Source organism: Melopsittacus undulatus, chromosome 1 (assembly GCF_012275295.1).
Source record: "Melopsittacus undulatus isolate bMelUnd1 chromosome 1, bMelUnd1.mat.Z, whole genome shotgun sequence".
Taxonomy (NCBI): domain Eukaryota; kingdom Metazoa; phylum Chordata; class Aves; order Psittaciformes; family Psittaculidae; genus Melopsittacus; species Melopsittacus undulatus.
In genome coordinates, this window is record NC_047527.1 from 27,878,145 (window position 1) to 27,898,624 (window position 20,480).

General features: G+C 42.8%; 2 protein-coding genes across 3 annotated transcripts; one reads left to right on the forward strand and one right to left on the reverse strand.

Annotated features, from left to right (window-relative positions):
• The first annotated feature begins 499 nt into the window (after positions 1 to 499).
• RBIS (ribosomal biogenesis factor) lies at positions 500 to 5,055 on the forward strand. Its single transcript, XM_005150835.3, has 3 exons — positions 500 to 658; positions 2,969 to 3,085; positions 4,406 to 5,055. The coding sequence occupies exons 1-3, from the start codon at positions 530 to 532 to the stop codon at positions 4,472 to 4,474; spliced, it is 315 nt and encodes a 104-aa protein (XP_005150892.1). The 5' UTR covers positions 500 to 529; the 3' UTR covers positions 4,475 to 5,055.
• Positions 4,531 to 19,942, reverse strand: E2F5 (E2F transcription factor 5). 2 transcript variants are annotated; one of them, XM_034061182.1, is made up of 9 exons: positions 19,718 to 19,942; positions 13,768 to 13,877; positions 12,371 to 12,532; positions 11,104 to 11,147; positions 9,616 to 9,680; positions 7,969 to 8,236; positions 7,047 to 7,247; positions 6,551 to 6,592; positions 4,531 to 5,262 (listed from the first exon to the last, which is right to left on the reverse strand). In XM_034061182.1, the coding sequence occupies exons 1-9, from the start codon at positions 19,844 to 19,846 to the stop codon at positions 5,153 to 5,155; spliced, it is 1,131 nt and encodes a 376-aa protein (XP_033917073.1). In that variant the 5' UTR covers positions 19,847 to 19,942; the 3' UTR covers positions 4,531 to 5,152. The 2 variants fall into 2 exon arrangements, with proteins under 2 accessions (XP_033917073.1, XP_033917078.1); XM_034061187.1 differs by lacking the exon at positions 7,047 to 7,247.
• Positions 19,943 to 20,480: the final 538 nt, after the last annotated feature.

Here is a 20,480-nt window from a genome sequence, read left to right on the forward strand (position 1 = left end):
CATCAGTGTCTGTGTCTGGGGTCACCCGCCAGACCCAAGAGCGCGCACAGCTGCCAGGCGGCCCCTGAGCTCACCTCCCGCCTTACCCCGAGGGCAGCGAAGCCAGTTCCCTTTGGAATTAGCCGCAGAAAGCTTCACGTTTGGTAGACGGGGCCCGTAAGACAGGTGCTTTCCCACAACCCACCCGAATTGTTTACTATTTCTTTTTAAAGCCCGCTTTGCGGGGACCGTCGGGCACTGCTTTGGCACCGCGGGTGTAGCTCGGAGGGCAGCAGGCACAGGGGCGAGGACCGGCGAGGCAACCGGGGAACACATGGAGACGGGGAGGGCACGGGGTCGGAACAGGGACGGGACAGGGACGGGGACGGGGACACGTCGCAGCCGTAGGTCCGAGACACGAGAGGGAGGGACCGGGGTGGCGCAGCGCCACCTGGCGGTGCCGCGCAATGACAGCGCTGCGGGGATTCGAGGCTTCCCCGGCGCGCGGGAGAGACGTCATCTGTGCGCCAGCCCTCGCGGTGCCGCCGCTATGGGGAAGAGCCGGTCGCGGGCGGCCAAGGCGGCGAACGTGTTCCGCATCGCTCGTAGCGCCGCCGCCGCCAAGGCCAAGGGGAAAGGCAAGGGCAGGGCGCGGCCCGTCACCTCCGGGCTGAAGCAGGTGAGCGGCGGGGGGGTCTGCAGTGGGTGTTTTACCGCGGGGCTCCCTCCGGGCCGGGCCGGGCCGGGCCGGTGCGGCCCTTCCTCTTCTGGGGCCTGTCCTGTGGAGCTCTCGTGACTGACAGAGGTGTTTCATGGACAGAGCTCCTCTGGGCCACGGGAGTGGCGGAGTACACCGTTTCCACCCGAAAATAGGGTTTATGTGTGGATGCTATCATAGAATCATGGAATGGTTAGCCTTGGAAAGCACCTTTAACATCATCTAGTCTTCAGAGAAGCACAGTTTATGTGACTCATGTCCTGCAAGTTTCTGCCACATGAGACTTAAAGCTGTTCTCCTTGAGGCGGGGGTCGTTTAAAAAGTGCCCGATAGCATCTCGGTGTGCTCCAGGGACTGGGATGCTAAAGACAACGTCAGTAGTTCAGTGAGGTTATGTTTACTTGCACCGTCACAGACGGTGTAATTCAGGGTACGCTTCACCAAAATGGCTTGCCTCAAACCACCAGGCACAGATACAGCTAAGGAAAGGCCTTGCTGCTCCTTTCTAAAGTGAAAACAAGCAAAAATAGTCCTCCGTAATTTTTTATTATGGAGAGGAATAAAGAGGAATGAGTGGGCTGTGTGGCTGGGAGCAATGAAGGGAAAAGGGTGGGGTATGAGCTAAGCAAGAGTTTTCCTCTTGGTAGCCAGTAAGTCATTATACAGCATCTGCTTCTCAGAAACTGCCTCCAGCCTGAGCTGTGTGGTCTGCTGAGTTCAGCCGGTGCTGCTGGAAAGGCATGTGATAAGTAGAAACTTAGTGGCTTATTGTTCCCATTAGACTTAGTGGCAGTGTGCTGGGCAAACCAAGTTAAACAGGAGCTCTAAAAAAATACCCTCTCAGATTTTCTCCTGCAAGCTAAAGCCTCTTGACAAATTCAAGCGGTAGACAGATTGGAACGTAACAAACTTTGTAAGTAAACAATTTCATGTTGATGGCATCACATCCCCACTTAATCTAGAGGGTTCTGTATAACAAAGGGAGAAACAGGTTTAAAAAACATATTCATGAAAAGTCAGTAGCTTATTAGGAGTAAAATTTTATTCTGTGTGTTTGAAGCTGTATTCTTTAATTCATTAAGCCTTTGGGGATTTACTTACCATTAACCAGTATAGGAAGATGTTCAGAAAAAATTTTTATAATAGGTTTCTTCTTAATAGATAAAAGCCCAAGCAACTTTTAATAGACACATGCTAGCTATAGAGCCTCTTTCTGTGAAGGAGTCCTGCCACAGTAGCTGAGGATATCAAGTCTTAAAACTGACTGGATTGTTCGAGCACCTCTGTGAAGCTGGAAAATGGTAGCAAGCCCTGATGGGCAACCTGAGATCTTTGTAAATCGTGTTGCACACAGTCCCATCTACTGGTCTGAGCTAGGAACTGAGTCTGTATTTCTTGGGTCAGACTCCAGTTTATTATGAATTGAAGCGCTAACCTGAGCAGGCTTTTTTTATCAGCCTCTTGCCACTGCTTTCTTACTGCTGGTTCTCTTGATCACTCAGAATAAATGGAATTGGTGGAATGGAATACGTGCTCTGAAATTACGAAAGCTTCGAAAGCAAAATGAATACGTGTCACCATTCACAGTTTGCTTCTATCTGTGTAAATTGCTGAGAGGTGAATTACAGGGGTAGCCTATGGAACAGCAGTAGTATCCTGAAATATGGGATTGCCTGAAGATGTATGAGTGTGCTTCTAAAACATTTGAAATTTAATAAATTTAATAAATAAAATTACTTTTTCCCCAAATCAAGTCTGTTTTGCCCATGAAGGTAACTGGTGAGTGATCTCTCCCTGTCCTTATCTTGACCCACGAGCCTTTCATTATATGTTCTCTTCCCTGTCCAGCCGAGGAGGGGAGTGATAGCGTGGCTTTGGTGGGCATCTGGCATCCAGCCAAGGTCAATGTACCACATGAATGAAGGAAGGAACCGTTCCTGGAACTCAGTCCAGCCAAGAGGAGGCGAGGACAGCATCACAGGGCCTGTCTACACTGGGGCTTTTGTTTTCTCTGTGTTTTGTTTCTGGATCACTGTGGGCTCCATTTCCAATAGAACAAGTTTGACTGCTTTCATAATTTTCAGCTTATTAGAACGTTAGTAGTACATGACTGGATGATATAATTGCGTAACAGAAAAACCTACTAAAAAGTAAATTTGGAAGATACATATGTAAGACTTGCTGTGTAATAGTTGTATAAAAATGGTGCAGTTTCACATATCAGTGGAATTCCTGTTAAAAACACCAATGTGGGTTTTTTTTTCTTCCCAGATAAACATTAAGAATGCTGAGAAAGTTAGCACAATAAACAAAGCATTTGCTGAAGTCCAGAAAGAAATACAGCAGATATCAAAAGGCACAGCAGCAGAACCTGAGAAGAGTCATCAGGTAATTTCCCTGTATAAAAATCTGAGGAAGGAAATGAATGTATATATACAAAGCACTATATCCTGGCTCTTAAGACTGCAGGCAATTCATGCAGTTGATTTAGAGCTATAAACTCAGTTTTATTAATTTCAGTGGTGTGATAATTTTGAAATCTCATTAGCATTTTCAAGTGCTTTATAACTACCAAAGTAAAGAGAGAAGAGGGTGTGTAGCCAAGCTGGAGCATGCTTCCAAAAACATATTTTTAAATGATGCTGTTTTTTAATTGATTTTTTTTTAAAGTTAAATTTCAGCTCCAGCTCATTTTGAGACTTACTTTGCAACATGACTAGACACAGAAAGTAAGGATAAACCTTGTCGTTCCCTACCTGAAGCATCTGATAGTGCTCTGAACCAGCTCTGCCTCTCTTCTGTTCCCAATTCCTAAGCCTTTGTATTCCCTCGTCAAAAGTATCAACAACTGAAAGAGCCATTTCTGCATGGTTCTGAGTTACCAGCTGGGCTTAAACAAGCTCTTGCCTGTGGCACTTAGGGTTCAAGACAGTGCTTCACTGGTCTTCCGTGCAGTCTTGTGCAAGAAATAATTCACAGAACTTAACTGCTGACAAACTCCTCTGTATGTGACTCTGATGGTCTGGGCATGGGTTGGAGGAGAGAGGAAGCAGTGGGCCAGGATGAAGTACAGATGAATCCACCCCAGCTGTTGTGAGAAGTAGACATGAGTTGAGTATTATTTACTGTGCCTGGGGTGATCAAGTTTCTGTATGGCTGGGAGCAACAAAACTAGTGTCAGATACCTTAAGGACAGACTGAGTAAAAGTAAACATAAGTGAAAGTGCTGCCAGCACAGATGAAGCCAAGCAAGTGTTTCAAGGCAGTTAGTGCCAGCAGCCCTGTCCCTGCTCAGTTGTTACCGCAGGCAGGCAGGAATTCAGACTACACCATTGCTCCTGCAGCTGCAGGGCTGTACATGACCTAACACTCAATATGATTGCCTGGGCTGTAATAGTATTTCCTCCAAAGTTGCAAGAGTGTTGTCAAGAGCACTTCAGAACTAAAAGCTGAGCCTGTTTCCATTTGGCCATTACTGGCATGATGGTTTGTCTTTCTCCTGCAGCATAAAGTACTGGCTGCTGTTCTGTCAAGTGTAGTGAATCCTGGCTTCCTCCAAAGTATTGAATTATGACTGCAGTAACTAGCCTAAATTAAACACATAAAGACAGACTAATCTTCTAGACAACAGGTATTTATTAGTGGCTTTTCTTCCCAAACAGAGTAAATTGCTTTGTACTTTAAACCCAAACTTTTTTTTTTTTTCAGGTTTCCACAAATGTGGAAGAGGAACCAGTAAATGTAGATGCTGCCACAAGCCTATTATCTCAGTTGTGATGCATAATGGACAATGAAGGGATTGCAAGAAATGAAGATCAGAAATACTAATAAGCTTTGTTTGTACAATTTTATTAAAAAATCTTGTTAATATACAAGTATTGGCACACTTTTAATACAAACTACAAACAGACCTTTCCTATCATCTAGGAAAGAGGAATGTCAGAAGTCAGTGTGAGAAACTTAAAGTGCTAAACAAGAAGGCACTTCACAAAATTGGTTCACTGAAACAATTTAGCATAACTCGAGGTGATGTCCTTCACTTTTCATCTTGGCAGTGAAAACTTCAAAATTGTTTGGAAGGTTAAAATACAGAGAGCTTCTAGGCAGTAAAGCTTCAAAGAAAATGCTGTTAACTGTGAGCAAGAAGCCTAATCATTTTTGAAAAATGCTCAGAAGACTATAGAACATGTTCACTTTTCTTACTAAAGAAAACTCCGAATAATTGGATTACACAGAGGACACACAGGTGAAAAAATGTGCCAGAATTTTTTATAAAAGCCCCTTTTTCCTCATTGTTAAATTTGTTTTGTGAAGTAGTTAAAGGAAGCAAAAGGAAATAAACTCCCAGAGTCAGTGAACTAAGAAGTTATACATTCATTATTCAAATACTTAGGTTATGAAGAAGTCTAGAATGTTACAGTTAGAGGTAGATAAGTAGTCTGGTTGACACAATATCTAATAATTTAGTATCTGCACATCAAAGAGATCACAGACTCCTTCATTATCATCCAGGTTAAAGTTGTAGTCATCTCCGGGAGTAGGAGAGAGTCGTAAGAGAGGAAAAACTGTAAAGCAGGAATAGTTTAGTTTAAGTTAAAAACACTTTTGGAAAAATCAGCCCTATCTCATAATTCAGTATGTTTGTCATCACCAGTATCAGGGTTAGTCTTAATAATTAAAAGTCTTGATAATCTGACAAGCATGCTATGAATATCATTGAAGCTAAGTCAGTGACACGTCTACATGTTTTGCTTAGTATTTTAAGTGAATTTCCTGGAATGGAGTGATACCTGTGGAAAGAAGACTTAATTTCTCCTTCTGCAGCAAAGGAGTTCCTGAGCAGCTTTTGAAACTTCCACCTGAAAGCCATCATTCATATTTATATTTCTTCACCTTCTCACAGTATTGTCTATATCAGCTTTCAGGTATTTATCATTTTAAGTAAGGAAGTTGTAATTATCCCTGTTTTACAGGAATTAAAAAAAAAAAAACAAACCGGAGGCTAGCAGTTTTTCCGTGCACTGCATTTCAAGCATGGACTTGAATCCATCCTTGGGGAGGGAATGCAGGAAGAGAAGCCCCAGCCCTCAGGCTGTACCTCAGGGAGCACTAACCTAGTGCAGAGGAGCTGGGCATGCTGTACCTCCTGTAAAAGCAAAGACTATTTCCATTTCAGCCATACATTGGCACATTCACATAATCCCATCTTGCCCCTCAGATCATATAATTACATGGTTCTTTCTGGATAAGCCTTGAGATTGTCTTCTTGAAAGGCATGTAAGCAGAGGATGCATACAGAGCAGAGGGCAAGAGGAACAATACCATCTGAGTTCACTTCTTTGCCTGGCACCTCAGTGAGATGGAGCAGAGAAGCAGGGAACACATGAACTCACTAGCTGTGGCTAAGTTCTGCACTCATACGATCACCAAGGTGCCATCTACCAGTCTGCATGCATGCATGTCAGTATGTTTCAAAATGTTTACTCAAAGCACCTGCAGGAAGCCTGATGCAGAAGAGAATTAAACCAGATCTATCTTTTTATGGCAGCACTCTGTCATGAGCCTGTTCTTTCCTTGTTTCTGAATTAACACCTGGTGGGTTACTCATGCATGTAAGTGCTTGCTGGATTAAGACTTTCATATTTTGATTGTTAAAAAACAACTGTTTTGTTTGTTAAAAAAAAGCAGGGAATGGAAAGGGGAGTAAAGACAAGAATGACAAAAGATAGAGGAGGCATTATAGGGTAGAGAAGTAGTGTCATACTGACTCAGCATCAGATTTAACACCTAAGAGTGCTCTTCACACAAAACCCATGCTGCTACTTGTGCTTATTAAAGATGCTATATACTTACCGTCAGAAGACATGAGCTCATCAATAAGATCCCCACTGATCCCTGTGAAAGAGAAGTATGTGTTTATGGAAGTCAATACATATTCCCTGCATTAAAACACTGAATTGCAAAGTAAAAGTATGGCTCATGTGCTGTGTAGGAGCTGTGGCAATATGTAAAATGTATTCACCTTTGTATCCCTCATTTTTTCCCCAATTTTCTGAATGTCTTAGGCAGTATTCACAAACCCTACCCTGAAGGCCGCATTTCAATAGTGGCCACTTGAAACAACTGGGATGATGCCTTGCAGCCCTAGAGCAGTGTACAACATGAAGCTTATTTGGTAGCAGAGAAAGGTATTTTGCTCAAAATGAGTTTGATACATCTGGCTCAGTGGCTTCATTAAGACATAAACAGAGGCCTGTTATTTTCATTGTGTACCTCATTGGTAGCTTGGTCACAAAGAAGGGCTTAGGAAACCAATAAAAACATCTGAACAGGAACTACTGCTTCCTACCTGTAGGCTCCTCCATCTTTGCCAAGTCGAATGAGTTTGCCTTGAGAATACAGTTAACATCCAGGGGCAGCAAGCCCTGATAGTCATTTGAACTAGCTGTAGCTTGGGTGACATCCCCTGCAAGGCTGGAGTACAACACCGACTCTGGAAGGCTGGAGTAAGGAGCTGCTGGGGTTGCACTGTTCTGCTCTGTGCTGCCGTCTGCAAAGACAGGCACATTATGAATCTGTTACAGTAAAAGGGAACACAGACCGCCTGCACATGGCTTTGTCTTTTGAGGCAAAAATGGCTAATGTCTGGGATGAGGCAGGAGGAGTCTTGCCCTTCCAAAATCCAAGGCATAGTTTAACTAACTGTTAATTAATAAAAGATTAATAAATAAAGGTTAATCAGGACCCATGAGAAATGCAGGTTGTGATGCTGACAGCATTTTCTTAGACCTTTTCCTATTACCCTCCTATTATTATCAAAAATATACCTGATATTCAGACAGTTTTTCACTGTGGGTATGTGGAAGAAGGGAAGTGACCTTGTGGCACAAAAGCTGGAACTGGTGCCTGTATTATCTGCCTCATTAAAAGGTACATGTTCAAATCATATTCTCTGTCAGAGGCTGGCAATTTCCTTCCATACTGCATTCTGGAGAAGCACCTCAGAATAATTAACTGGATCACATTCAAAACCTGTTTGGTACAAGATGATAAGCTACAAGGGAAGAATCTGTTTCACCAGACAGAAGAGGAAGAGGTTTCTCTGTAACCTCTTCAGAGCTCTTAGTAAGTCCCTGGGGTAGTTTCTTAACAGACAGCTGCTATGCTATGCAAATTCTTGATCTTTCTTTCATCTAACACCTTTGCCTTCTTCCCCTCCAGTTCCCTCCCCTCCCACCACCCACGTGAGGTAGGAAAAACCCTGGACCCACCTGATGGCGTGTCCACAACTGATGTTTCTGGTAACTCTTGTGCTTGGTTCAGGTCATGCTGTTCTGGTGGATTCTCAGGAGCTGCAGCAGGTTTAAGCAGAGTTGCTGGAGTTGCAGGTGGTGATGAGGGCTGTGCAAGGTCATCAGGTGGAGGAACTGGAAACACCATGGGCTTGGAGAAGCTTGATTCTTTATTTATAAGCAGCACATGGATAGGTCCTGAACTACTTTTAAGATTGATCTGGTATTTCTTCTGTCCATTCTGCCCCTGTAATGGTGGTATATTGTGAAAGTTACCATTCCCTGAGAACTCTTACCTTTACAAAATATAACAGTAACTGCATAGTTACTTCCCACAGAAAGTACTGAAGATGTTTGAACAGAATTCTCAAAGTGATACAGAACATAAACACAGTACTCTTCTAGTTACATCACTAAGAAGAGCTCAGAATTGCCACAGGCTTATCAAGTCATGCTCAGGAGAAAAAAAAAAAAGTATTTGAAACTAATACATGTTATCTGTCAGAAGACAAAACACAAACCAGATGACAAACCTGTAATGTATTTACCTGACCGGAACACAGCTGCAGAGAACACAAACATACAATTCTATTGAGTGCTTAATGAAATACTGAATTTTATTTACATGAGACTTACAGCAAGGCTACATCTTACCAGTAAGAGCAATGATGAACAATGATTTCTGTGCATTTATGTTTCTTCCTTTTAAATGGAGCTTCAGAATGATGCTAGTTAGTACCAGGCATGCTAAAACAGCTGGTTATCTCACCCAGACTGAGAGAACACAGGATCACAAGTCAGTAGAAACAATTTCTTAACTGATTTGCCAGGCTTTCTTTTGGGCAAGATACTGAAGCAACACAGCTAGGACTAGCTTACTCTAGCACAGCCTCAGTGAAACCACTGACTACACAGTGGCTCATTCAGCAAACTGTTTTTCTGCACATACATTCTAGGAAAAATGAGAATGAGAAAAGTGGGAAAGGAGCCTTGGAAAAGAAGAACCAAAGCAAAAAACATCCAGCTTGAATAGGATGACAAAGACTAAGATCAGCTGGTTTAGTCCTCAACAAAAAGCAAAAAAACCCTAAAAATAAAACATAACAGCTGATAACTTTGGTCCCACAGAGAACCTTACCATTGCCTGAACTGATTTCAGCAGAGATGGACAAAGATAGTATCACTGATTAGCTTAATTGTTCTAGCTTTGGACGATTTTACCATACTAGACCATACTTAGCCTCATTAAAAGAACTTGTCAAACTTCTCAGGTGAATTTTAGCCTTCTACAATGCTGTCTCCCAATTATACGACAAAAAAAAAAAAGTAAAGATGGACAGAGGTAAGTAATCTGACCTCCCAATCTCACCCTTTTAAGCCTTTAAACTAAAATGGAGACTGTAGTTTATCCAGTCTAGTACCATGAGACTAAACATAAACCAAACTAAACCTGTTGCTAAATCTAAATGGCTTTTTCCTAAGAGTACAATACAGCAGAGAAATTCGACACATAAAAGTCACTGCTAAAAAAGTTCTCATGGCAATTCATGACAATTATGCCTAATGTAGCTCTTCTTTTCCACTGTCCCTCTGGAACACTTAGGTAAACAAGAAACCAGTACATACCATTTCGGGTATAGGTACTTCTAACTGTGTACCACAAGGTGCTTGAATTGCTAGAAGCGTGTCTCCTGGTTAAATAGCAATGTTTAAGAAAGGGTTAAGTGTGCATATGCTCTCCACTCAAATGGTATTCCAAGGCCACTTGTAATACTGCATAATTACAGCATAAATAAACTTGTGGTGGGGCCTGCATAGTCCCTGTTAGATGTAAGTATTTTGTATAGTACAAATCACAAAGTTCTAGTACTTAAACCATAGTTGCAAGAATCTTTTCTCATAGCAGTACAATATTTACCACTTCCTTTACCTGTTTATTACTGTCCCCAGATCTCCTAGTTGTATATACAAAGTTAGGTGAAAATATTTAATGAGCTCCTTTTTCAGCTAAACCAGCTCTCTGGTCCAGCTCACTTCATGGCTTTGAAGAGTGGTGGTAGTACAGAGAGATTTAATAGGAGGAAGAAAAGTTATTAATGTTTGTCTTCAATGCCAGCCCTTCCAAGTGTCTAAGCTCACAGCTTCTGCAGCACATACAACTGGGATGTATCAGCTGGCTACCAAACTCACCTGGGGCTTTCTATGTACACTGAAACATGGTGGTTAAAGTCAGTAGATCACAATTACATCAACAACACTGGCATAACCTGCCTTAAACTGCAGGTCATTCACCTATTTGCACATCATTTCCCCTTTTGTCCAGAACCTGGGATAACTCTTTTCTTTCTCTGCTTCCTAAGAGACTTACATTAAGTACTATGTGACTGGTGTACTAAGTGCCTCCACATTTTGTAATGACTAACTTGTTTTAGTAACAGCTCATTTTTGCTAAACTCTGCAGTAGTTGTCTGATCTTGCATTTCTATTCACAACCAAGCCCTTCTTCCCTGTGGCAAAGAAGAGGTGTTCTGAGCCTAGCTGGAGGCTGAACAGCAATCTTCCCTTGGGTGCCCCAGGATCAAGAGAAGATGTCAAGGGAAATAACTTCTGTTAGAAATTCTTGGCAACTTCTTCAAACTTCCTGCTCAGAAGGAATCCTTTTGATCTAGCAGCGATGCCCCATCACTGAACTTCAGGTGGCTCCACTTATTTATCTATAGCATCATTAGGAGCTACCTTTGTCCATAACAGCCACCAGAAAACGTTATGAAATTTGGACCTGCCTCGTCTTTCTGGTGTGCTGGACCAACATGTCCTGTCCCTGGCTCCATTAATGGCCTGAGACAAGCTGCTGTGAAGCATGAATACAGAAAGATACTTCTGAAACCAGTACTCCAAAACCAGCTGAACTTCCATTCCATACAGTCTGTGACTACAACTAGAAAATGCTAGAACTTGCTAGTCATGAACATCATGAAAGACATCTTAGTACTGACCACTATTAAGTACTTCTAAATTCACAGTACTTGAAGGGGAAAAGCAGGCTAATTAGCAAGTTAGTTTTCAGGAGGAAAGTCAGGAAAGCCCTAATTTTAAGAAATAGCAGCAACTTACCATTGAAGCAGTTGCAGATATCTTCATGGGTGACATATGAGAACGTAATGTATGTCAAGGAACATTTTTTTTAAAGCTACATAAAACTAGTATTTGTTGCCACTTAAAAGACATTTGTCCAAGCTGAGCATAACCTATAAACTTACTGCTGTTACTCAGAGGTGCAATCAAGATGATATTTTGCTTTCAGAATGACGAGCTAGAAATGGCAGAGTTCTGCCTTTTAAGGGAAAAAAAATCAGTATCTGTGAAGAAAATATAAAAAGAAGAAAAAATTAAAAAGGAGAACATGTAAAATCTTGTTTGGAAGAATACCATTTACCTCAGTGAATTCTGACACTACAGAATTCAAGTATATAACAGGACTTCCCAGAATCACACAAAAATACTGCCAGACAGGACTTGAGAGAGAATTTGCCATCTCATTTCCCTGCCTCAAGGCACGATCAACCGTTAAAGACATTCCAAACAGATATTTGCCTCCCCTGTTATGGAAAACCTCCAGAGATGGATATTCCACCACCTCCCTGGGGGGTCAATTGTAGTGCTAGCTCTCCCAAATGAAAGTTTCTGCTAACATCTAACTTCCGCCTCTTTTGCTACAAGATCCATTTTACAGAAACAGTTTCTGTACAGCAATTCAAGTAATTTTTAAGCACTCTTCATCATGCTATAGTTAAGAAAGGCGCTTCCAATCTCAGGTGCCTATTTTGCTCAGTATCTTGCAAGACAGCTAAAGCAGATGGTTAAAACAAACAAAGCTGGAACTCCCTCCTCATGGGGTACTGACATGCAGGACTTTTTCTTGTCTGAAACCCAGCAAGCTTCAGGACTTTTTCAACTCAGTTTATCTTTGGCTGATAGGTTAAGCTTTTCACAAGAAGGAAGCAACACAAAAAAATGTTATGTAAAGCACTGGTATGAAAGTACAAATTCAAGTGCCAAAACCCAATACAATTAATCAAAAAAAGACACTGAGATTATGCTATGGACTTAAAAATTACTGCCATATACATATATATACACACACACACACATGTATGTGCTGAATTTTATTCAGGTTACCAATCATACAGTCACAGAAGTTAAAAAGTCATGCAAATAAGATTTGGATTTTTCTTTCTTTTTGAATAAAACCCTGAAAAAAGTATTTGCCTTTCCTGGCTTCTAGATAAAATGGACTATGTGATAGCTTATCGATTACCTAAGCTTTAACTGCTGCTTTAACTCTAGCTCTGCGATGCAGAGAATTAATTTAAAAGGATATTGGTTGTTTGTAGAATCATCCATGACATTCTTGATACTTTGCTGAAGCCACAGTTTCTGCTGATCCAATTCTTTTTCTTTTAGCTCTAGATCTTCAATTTCAGCTTCCAGATACCTCAGCCTGTCTATGACTTCTTTTGTATTGCAGCCAGCACCTACTCCTCTTAAAAAGGTACAAGGGTTCATGAAACCACAAGTGAAAAATCTAAACCAAACAGGCAAAGACAATTCTTTCAGACTACATTTTGAAAATCCACTCATATTCAATATGAAGGTGTCATGGTTTAAGCCCAGCCGATAACTCAGAACCATGCAGCTGCTTGCTCACTTGCCCCTACCACTTCTTCCTCCCCTTGCTCCCGGAGGCATGGGGAGGAGAACAGAAAGAATGTAACTCGCACAGGTTGAGGTAAGAATAGTCCAATAACTAAGGTATAACACAAACCACTACAGCTACCACCAATAATAATAATGATAAGGGAAATAACAAGGGAAGAGAATACAACTGCTCACCACACACTGACTGATACCCAGCCTGACCTGACCAGCCCAGGTAACTCCCCCCCCCCCCCCCCCCCCCCCCCTCCGTTTATATACTGGGCATGATGTGCTGTGGTATGGAATACCCCTTTGGCTGGTTCGGGTCAGATGTCCTGTCTCTGCTTTCTCATACTTCCTGTGCCCCTCCTCCCTGGCAGAGCATGAGACCAAGAAAGTCCTTGGTTGAAGTAAACATTACGGAAACAACTAAAAACATCAGTGTTATCAGTGTTGTTCCCAGGCTGAAAGTCAAAAACACAGCACTGCATCAGCTACTAAGATGGAGAAAACATGACTGCTAGTGCTGAACCTGGGACAGAAGGAAATGTGTGATTACCCTTGCAGCAGTGGTTTAACAGAAAAATATCAGGTCAAATTTAGAATTTCCCTTAATTGAAATTTATTTTCTTATGGAATGTAGGTTTTCTCTGCATTGGAGCTGGCCTGCAGGCCCTTTCTTCTTCCCTTTTAACTCTTAAGCTTTCACATTCCATGACCCAAGGAAAAATAGGCATGGGCTACAGGAGGGTGGGTATGTGGAGACAGTGTGTCCCAATACCCCTCCCAGATTCACCTAGAGTAAATTCACTCAATTACAAGTGCCAGTTATAAAGCAGCACTACAAGTTTTTCTGAAAGTTTCTCTTTTGTATGCTTTAAACTTGATTTTATGTATCAAAAATGCAAGTTAAAGAGAAGACTTTTATTTGCAAATTTGCTGTAATTCTAAAATGTCGTACTGCTGATTGATAAGCGTGATGTTAATTTTACAGTGTCATATCTATTCAGGGTAAGTGGAGAAAAAGCAATTTTTGTGGCTCTTGAGCATGTGAAAATTTGCAAGATTGTCATGGCTTACTTCCACTGAATGCTGTTTTTTGACTTCTTCTCAATGAGATCAATCCCCTCCAAAACATTGGTGATATCATAGATCCTTCTCTTCTGCCTCACAGCAAGGGTATCAGCAGCCTGTCAAGAGAAGAACAAATAACAGCAACTTGCATGCTGAAGGCAAAAAACAGTTAAGATATTCCCTTGAAAAATGCCCACTAATGTCATTCTGACAGGAGAAGGTTCAGTTCAAGAACTCAATCTTGAATTCAAAAGTTCTGTGTGTAGTGTCACAAAGCATGCTGTGAGGAGTCACCTCTTTGAAGGCCAGCAGGCCTACCCTGGAAAGAAAGGAGTTTACATGTGTTGCAAAACCCGTGTCTGGCATTTGGAGCACATGTTAGTCAACTGCACGTGGGAGCTTGCACTGCTCTTTTTGGAAGCCAGGATAGATAAGTAGGCAAGGCCAACAGCAACACCCTGCAGTGAAGCAAACCTCTGAAGCCAACGTATTGAGTTTATCATCCCTTCTGCTGACACTGGAGGTACTGCAGTCTTTATTTTGATTAAACTGTTCTGGGATATGAAATGACAGGGCTGTAGTTTCACAAGGCAGCATAAGGCGAGCTGCAACACTTCAAGCCAGCATCATCCTCTAACATTTCACTGCACAAATTCACCTCATAGCATACATGGGCTTACTCTTATCTGTCACACTGAGTGCCAAGAGCTGTTTCACAGCCACCAGGACCTTGGTACAGATCACAGGGATGCTTGCCAAGGTCACACTCTCAATTTTACATTACAGCTAACTATGCTGTGTGTCTGCATGCTGCCAGAGCTCTTCACTGAAAGCAAAGCAGTGTCAAGCAGAGGAAACAGTCTGTTTCATGCTGTAATTCTCTACAAGGTGACTTTTATGTACCTGATGCAAAGACCTAGAGATAAAATAAGCAAATTTGAGCTAGTTGTGCCTTCCACACCCACAGCTCTTTGATGCTGGGAAGCAGCTCAATTTCAAAGAATATTAGCTAAAAAGAGAAAAAGCAAAGAGGAGTATGATTCTGTACCTACTCAGGAAACTCAGATTCAGTGATTACAAGGGATTATATGTATTAAACAGATTAAAATAAAAACGAGAAGGATAGCTGGCAAAAAGACTTCTGCATTCCAAATGTGAAGTAGTGAGTAAAGCCAACTAATTTCCACTATAGGCACATAATAATTTATTTCAGTTTGTCTGAATGATCTATTGAATTAAGACTTTTAATAAAGTAAATTATATGAAGAGTACAACTTTAGACAATCACAACTAGGAAGAAAAAAGAAATCCATTTTATAGCAAAGTCTACATAACTCCTTTTACAGTATTTTCTGAACTATAAACAAGCTCACTAATCTCCCAAAGAACTAACATTTTCCTGTGAGATAGTTAATTACTAGAACTTAGTAGTACTTATTTTTCATTTTTGCTAGTGAAGTAAAATTAAAATGCAAAAAATTAAATAAGGAGATTAAAAAAACCCCACCAACCAACTCATAACCGTGAAGTATAAACACTGCTTTTTCTCCTTGATAGTGATGTATCTACTAAACTGTATTTCTAGTGATACCATTATCAACAGTTAGCTTTTGTACAGTTTTCTGTGGCAGTCTGTTAAAATCTTTTCCTACCTAACAAAACAAATACATCTAAGGCACACACTTTAGTTCTCTCCCAGGAAATGGGCTCTTCAGTCACTTGCATCAGCAGGTATGTGCCTGCTATCTCAACCTGCTATTTTTCCTGCATGCATATACATACATAGTGCTTATGATAACTGCAAGAGAAGCCTTCAAGATTCTAGGAACTGACAAAACTGATGCCACCTATGCAATGTTTAATCAACACCCCTTATCTCTCACAGTCTTCAGAGGCATGATTTCTACAACCTGTCTGCATTATCCAGTACAAGGAATAGACTGCATGCAATTAATCAGCTGCTACTCAACTTTCTGCATTTTTTCTCACTGCTTTACATATGGACCTAGTGCTTAACACTACAACTAATTCTGAACGATGAAGAAACTGCTCTGGAGATAGACTACATTACCTCTTGATATATTACAAAAGGCCCATCTGTACAGCATGTAAAGCCTTTATTACCCTTAATGTATTTTCAAACTGTGCTGGCAGTAAAAGATACCACTGTATGTAAATTTGTAGCTATGATACAAAATTTAAAGACTTCTTAAAAAAAAAGTCATTAATTTTGAGTGCTCAACTTCACATAGTTCAACACTGGAGTGTTTAAGTGGCAACAATTGAACTATATGCTGCTTTGTTCCATATCTCCAAAGCACAACTCCCACTAACAGCAACAATGGAGATACACCACTGTTGCAAACTAGGCTCCAGAACCTCAGGTTACTGACTGAGAAAATGAACACCACGGTTACATATGTATTTGGCTTGGCTAGCCCTGTATATAATTCATTCACAGCTGCAAAATCCAACTACTTAAAACAAGCAATCCAACTAAGAAGTTGAACTGGGGCCAGCTGGGAAGTCGAATCCAGACATTCACTAGCTTTTTGGTGTTGGTCTTTTAACCTAATTAATTACCTTCCCAAAACCTTATAGGGAGCTTCACAGGTATTTTAAAAAACAATTGAAAAGTTCCTTCTTGACACTGTCCAGTGTGACACGTCCTGGTAGGCACATGGCTAGAAATTAAGTTCACGCATTCAGTTCCTTCACACAAACCACACACTAATGACTTCCAATAATTAGAACAGCCTCCAGAGGCAAATCTCCTATTGTCAGAAACACTTTTCAAAACTCAGTTTCTCAGCCTATGTCAAACAGCTGAAGCAGATCCAGCAGCATAAGAAAGGGACATCTACCACAGTGGCTCTGCTAATATGATTAGATGTAGCTTCCACAGTCCCTCCTCTGAATCACTAATATTTGGAGTTCCTTCATAAGATCTTTTCCACCTAAAGCTGCTGCACCCTAGTCATTCCTTTGATTAAGTACGTATCTAAGACAGACAAGTACTATGAGTATCTCACAGACAGATTCAGAACTGGAAGAAAAACATCTAAGTGCAGGGCTTCAGTTCTGTGTGCATGCACATCATACAACTTCTGGAATACAGAAAACACACTGGTCAGCAGTTTCAGCTGCAAGCATGCACACACACAAAACCCTGTCCAGAAATAAAACACCCAAGCAGAAAAAGGATAACTGAGAGTTTGGTTGCGCTCTCACACAACAATTTCTTTGCTCCCTGGGAGTTGACAAAAGGCAGTGGGAAGCATCAACTGCACATTCAATGCATTTGCTTGGAAGAGCAGAGGAATTTGCTAGAGCACAGTCATTATGGGGAAGCTTAACAAAGCAGAAGGACCAGCAATGCCTGCTTGCTCTTCATGTGTCAAAGGAAAGAGGTCCTGCATTTTCTGGACTGTGCCATAGCAGGTGATATGTTCTTCTCCCCAACAGGACTGTCAAAAGTTTGGTGGGAGATTTAAACTGAAAGGCATGCTTGGCACCTGTATGTGAAAGTACTGAGTATCATTACGTGCATAAAGGTAAGGGAACATATGTAACAAATGGGCTTTTTCTTCTTCTGTGGAATAGGGCAATCTAAGGCAGTTGTTATCTGCACCTGATCAACGCATTTCTAAAGTTAGTAGCAAACAAGTAGATTTTAGAGTACCTGATGTTTTGCGCTGTTTGTCAGGAACACAATCATGACAGGAGGGATGGCATTCTGCTAAAAACCAAGCCTGCTCACAAAATCAAGGCAGAAGTAGTTGTATGCTACTGCATACAGTATATGTTGCTGCATGCAGGAGCTTTGATTACTTTCCCTTCTATATCATCCCTTAACGTTTTAAGCTTATTTCCATAACTAGATTTCTTTATACAGGGTTACCAGGGGCAGTTATGCCACGATTTGACAATAGCTGTTTCATTTTAAAGTAAGTACTGTAGAGTTAAAATTTCACGTAAAGAAAATCCTCACTCCCGCTCCCACAACTTGTCAGATGTGAGCAGAGAAGTGTCCAGCACTGAAACATTTCCAAAAGAAATTAATCACACAGAACTCGCAGGGCTCCCTGCACCTGGAGTGAGGAACAGCACCCATGTATAGGATACATTACTTCTTCACAATGACTCAGCACATGTGCCCAAATGTATTCCCTTACAGAACTGTAATTATAGATGTACTCAAAGTTGTCCAGGAAATGTTCTATAGAACAGCATTTCATTCTCAATTGCTAAATCACAATGCTAGAAATACACTTAATGTTTCCAACTTGTATTTTCTTCATAGTGCCCTGCTGGTTTTGCTGCAGAAATACACATCAGCAGCACAACAATACCTGTCTGTAGGGGGACACCTGAAGACATTCACTGCATAAAGCATTTCTTGGAATACTGCCCCGTTTCAAGACCGTCTTGTTCTTCAGTTCCCCTGAATGGCTTTTTTTTTTTCCTTAGATGTGCAGCTTATTAATGAGAAATACTGATTACAGGAATGTACATTCTGACTCACAGTTTGTGGAAGTGCAAACGATTTATGCACTTCAGTTAGTATTCACTTCTAGCAAACAGTATCCTGTGCATCAGAAACTAGTCTCCAATAGGTCTTGAGCAGAAATGTCTATGGCTTGTTGCAATGTTCACTTACTTTTCTCTGCCAGTCTTCCCATCTCCTCTGTGGGTATACCTTCCTCACAGAAGCGAATGAGAAATGTCATCCCATGCCTCTACACAGCCCAACTCCATTGTTCAAACCCACTTTTTTTTTTAGCTTTTTAGGTTAAGCTTTTTGACCTGATGTCCTACAAACTGCATACGGTTTGCTTCTCAAATTGACCTGGAACAGCTTGCAGCATGCAAAAGCAAGCTGCACAGCAGTCTCTGAGAAGCGGACAACTTAGCTCTGTTTTACTAAAGAAAGAGGCAGTTAAATACCAAGAAGTTAATCTAATTGCCCACACCACAGCATAAATAGATGAGCAATATAAAACTTATCAGTGTCCTTCCCAGTGCACCCTGAAGTTGCACTAGCCACAATAACATCACTGAACAGCTTCCTCTTTTCACAGGGATGCACAGAAAAGCCCAGAGAACACCATTCACCTCCATGGAGCTCAATGGAGAACAATCAACAGATAAGGCCAGTTTTCCACAAAGGACTCCAAGCAACCAAAGTGCCAAAGCAGGCTCTTATTTCGCCTTGCTTACTCCTCACAGTTCAATGCGGGCCTAAACCAGCCAAAATACACTTTCACCTCGATGCGCTGCATGCCCCGACAGCCCCGGGGGGGCTGAGCAGAGCCCCAGCTCCTCCATCACTGGCACAGGATTGGGGCTGTCCCAGGATTTCACCGGAGAAGTCCTCCTGCTGCCCAAGCCTTCACGCCTCAGAGGCGGCCGGCTGCAGAAGTGAGTGATGACGACTTGCCACCCACCCCGCCAATTACGCACCTTTTATATATAGTATATCTGATTTACATAGATTTTAAAAGTACTCAAAAAGGCGATGGGCTGGTTTTTAACATTGTTCTTCCTTGCTGAAAGGATATCGAGGGGGATTGACAAGGAACAGGTTTAAATAAAGGCCCATACACTGAGTCAGTGCAGACAGCAACGCAGGAGAGTACAAAATAAATAAAACAATAAAACAACGAGCTACGTTTTATGCACGGTAACCATTTTACCCTCTTTAAAAGAGGCGGAAAGCCTATTTTAGCCTACGGGGCAGCTGTCAGCCATCACAGGGCACCCCCGCCGCCCCAAGGAGGAAGGGAAAGAGAGATCAGACTCCCCGGCCAGGCCCGGCCCGGCTGGGCTTGGGCTTAGCCCGGCCGGGGCCAACTCGGCCGCCCAGCCACTGCACCGCCCTCCTGCAGCGCGGCGGAGCCGTGCGCCGTCCCCCCGCCGCGGGCAGCCCCCGCGCCGTGCAGCCCCGCCCTCGCACCGCTTTGAGGTCCAGCACGCCGTCCTTGGCCTCCTGCAGCAGCGACACGAACTTGGTGGTCAGCAGCCCCAGGCTCTTCTCGTGGCGGCTGCTGCTGCCACCGCCCGCCGCTTCGGCCGCCGCGGCCATGCCGCCCTGCGGGGCCGCACCGCAGCGCCACGTGTCCGGACCGCTGCAACGGCCCAAGCCCGGAACGGAGCCGCGGCCCGACGGCTGCAGCGGGAGGGGCGGTGCCGCAGGAAGTGACGACGCCGCCGTTGCTTGGACACCGGCATGTTTCGGCTGCAGGAGGCGAGGGGCTGACGGAGGGGAACAGGCTATGCCCGCCCCTCGGGGGCAGGGGAGGGACCGCTTCAGGGCCTATCCCGCCGGGAGGCAGGCGCTAACTTGGCCACGGCCGCTAGCTGGGAGAGCCGTGCAAGGACCTGGTGCCCCACAGGCCTGCCACTACCCTGCACTGCAGCTCTTCGTCATTCCACCGTTTGCTTTTGATATGAACTCATTTTGATTCTTTATAAACTATGTTCTCGCATCTCCGGAGGCCAGGTGGTGGTGGGCTAGTGAGGGAAAAGACCTCTAGATGCCCCATTGCAGGAGGCAGCTGAGCATGGAGCAAAGGGACATTACACTGAATGTGCCATGTTGTACGGCAGCTGTACATGCACAGGTAACAGCACAGTCAGGGCCATATATATACGTATAGGAGAAAGCAGGTGGGCTCCCCTTGTGGACCTTGAATCACTGATCTGGAATTTTACCCTTT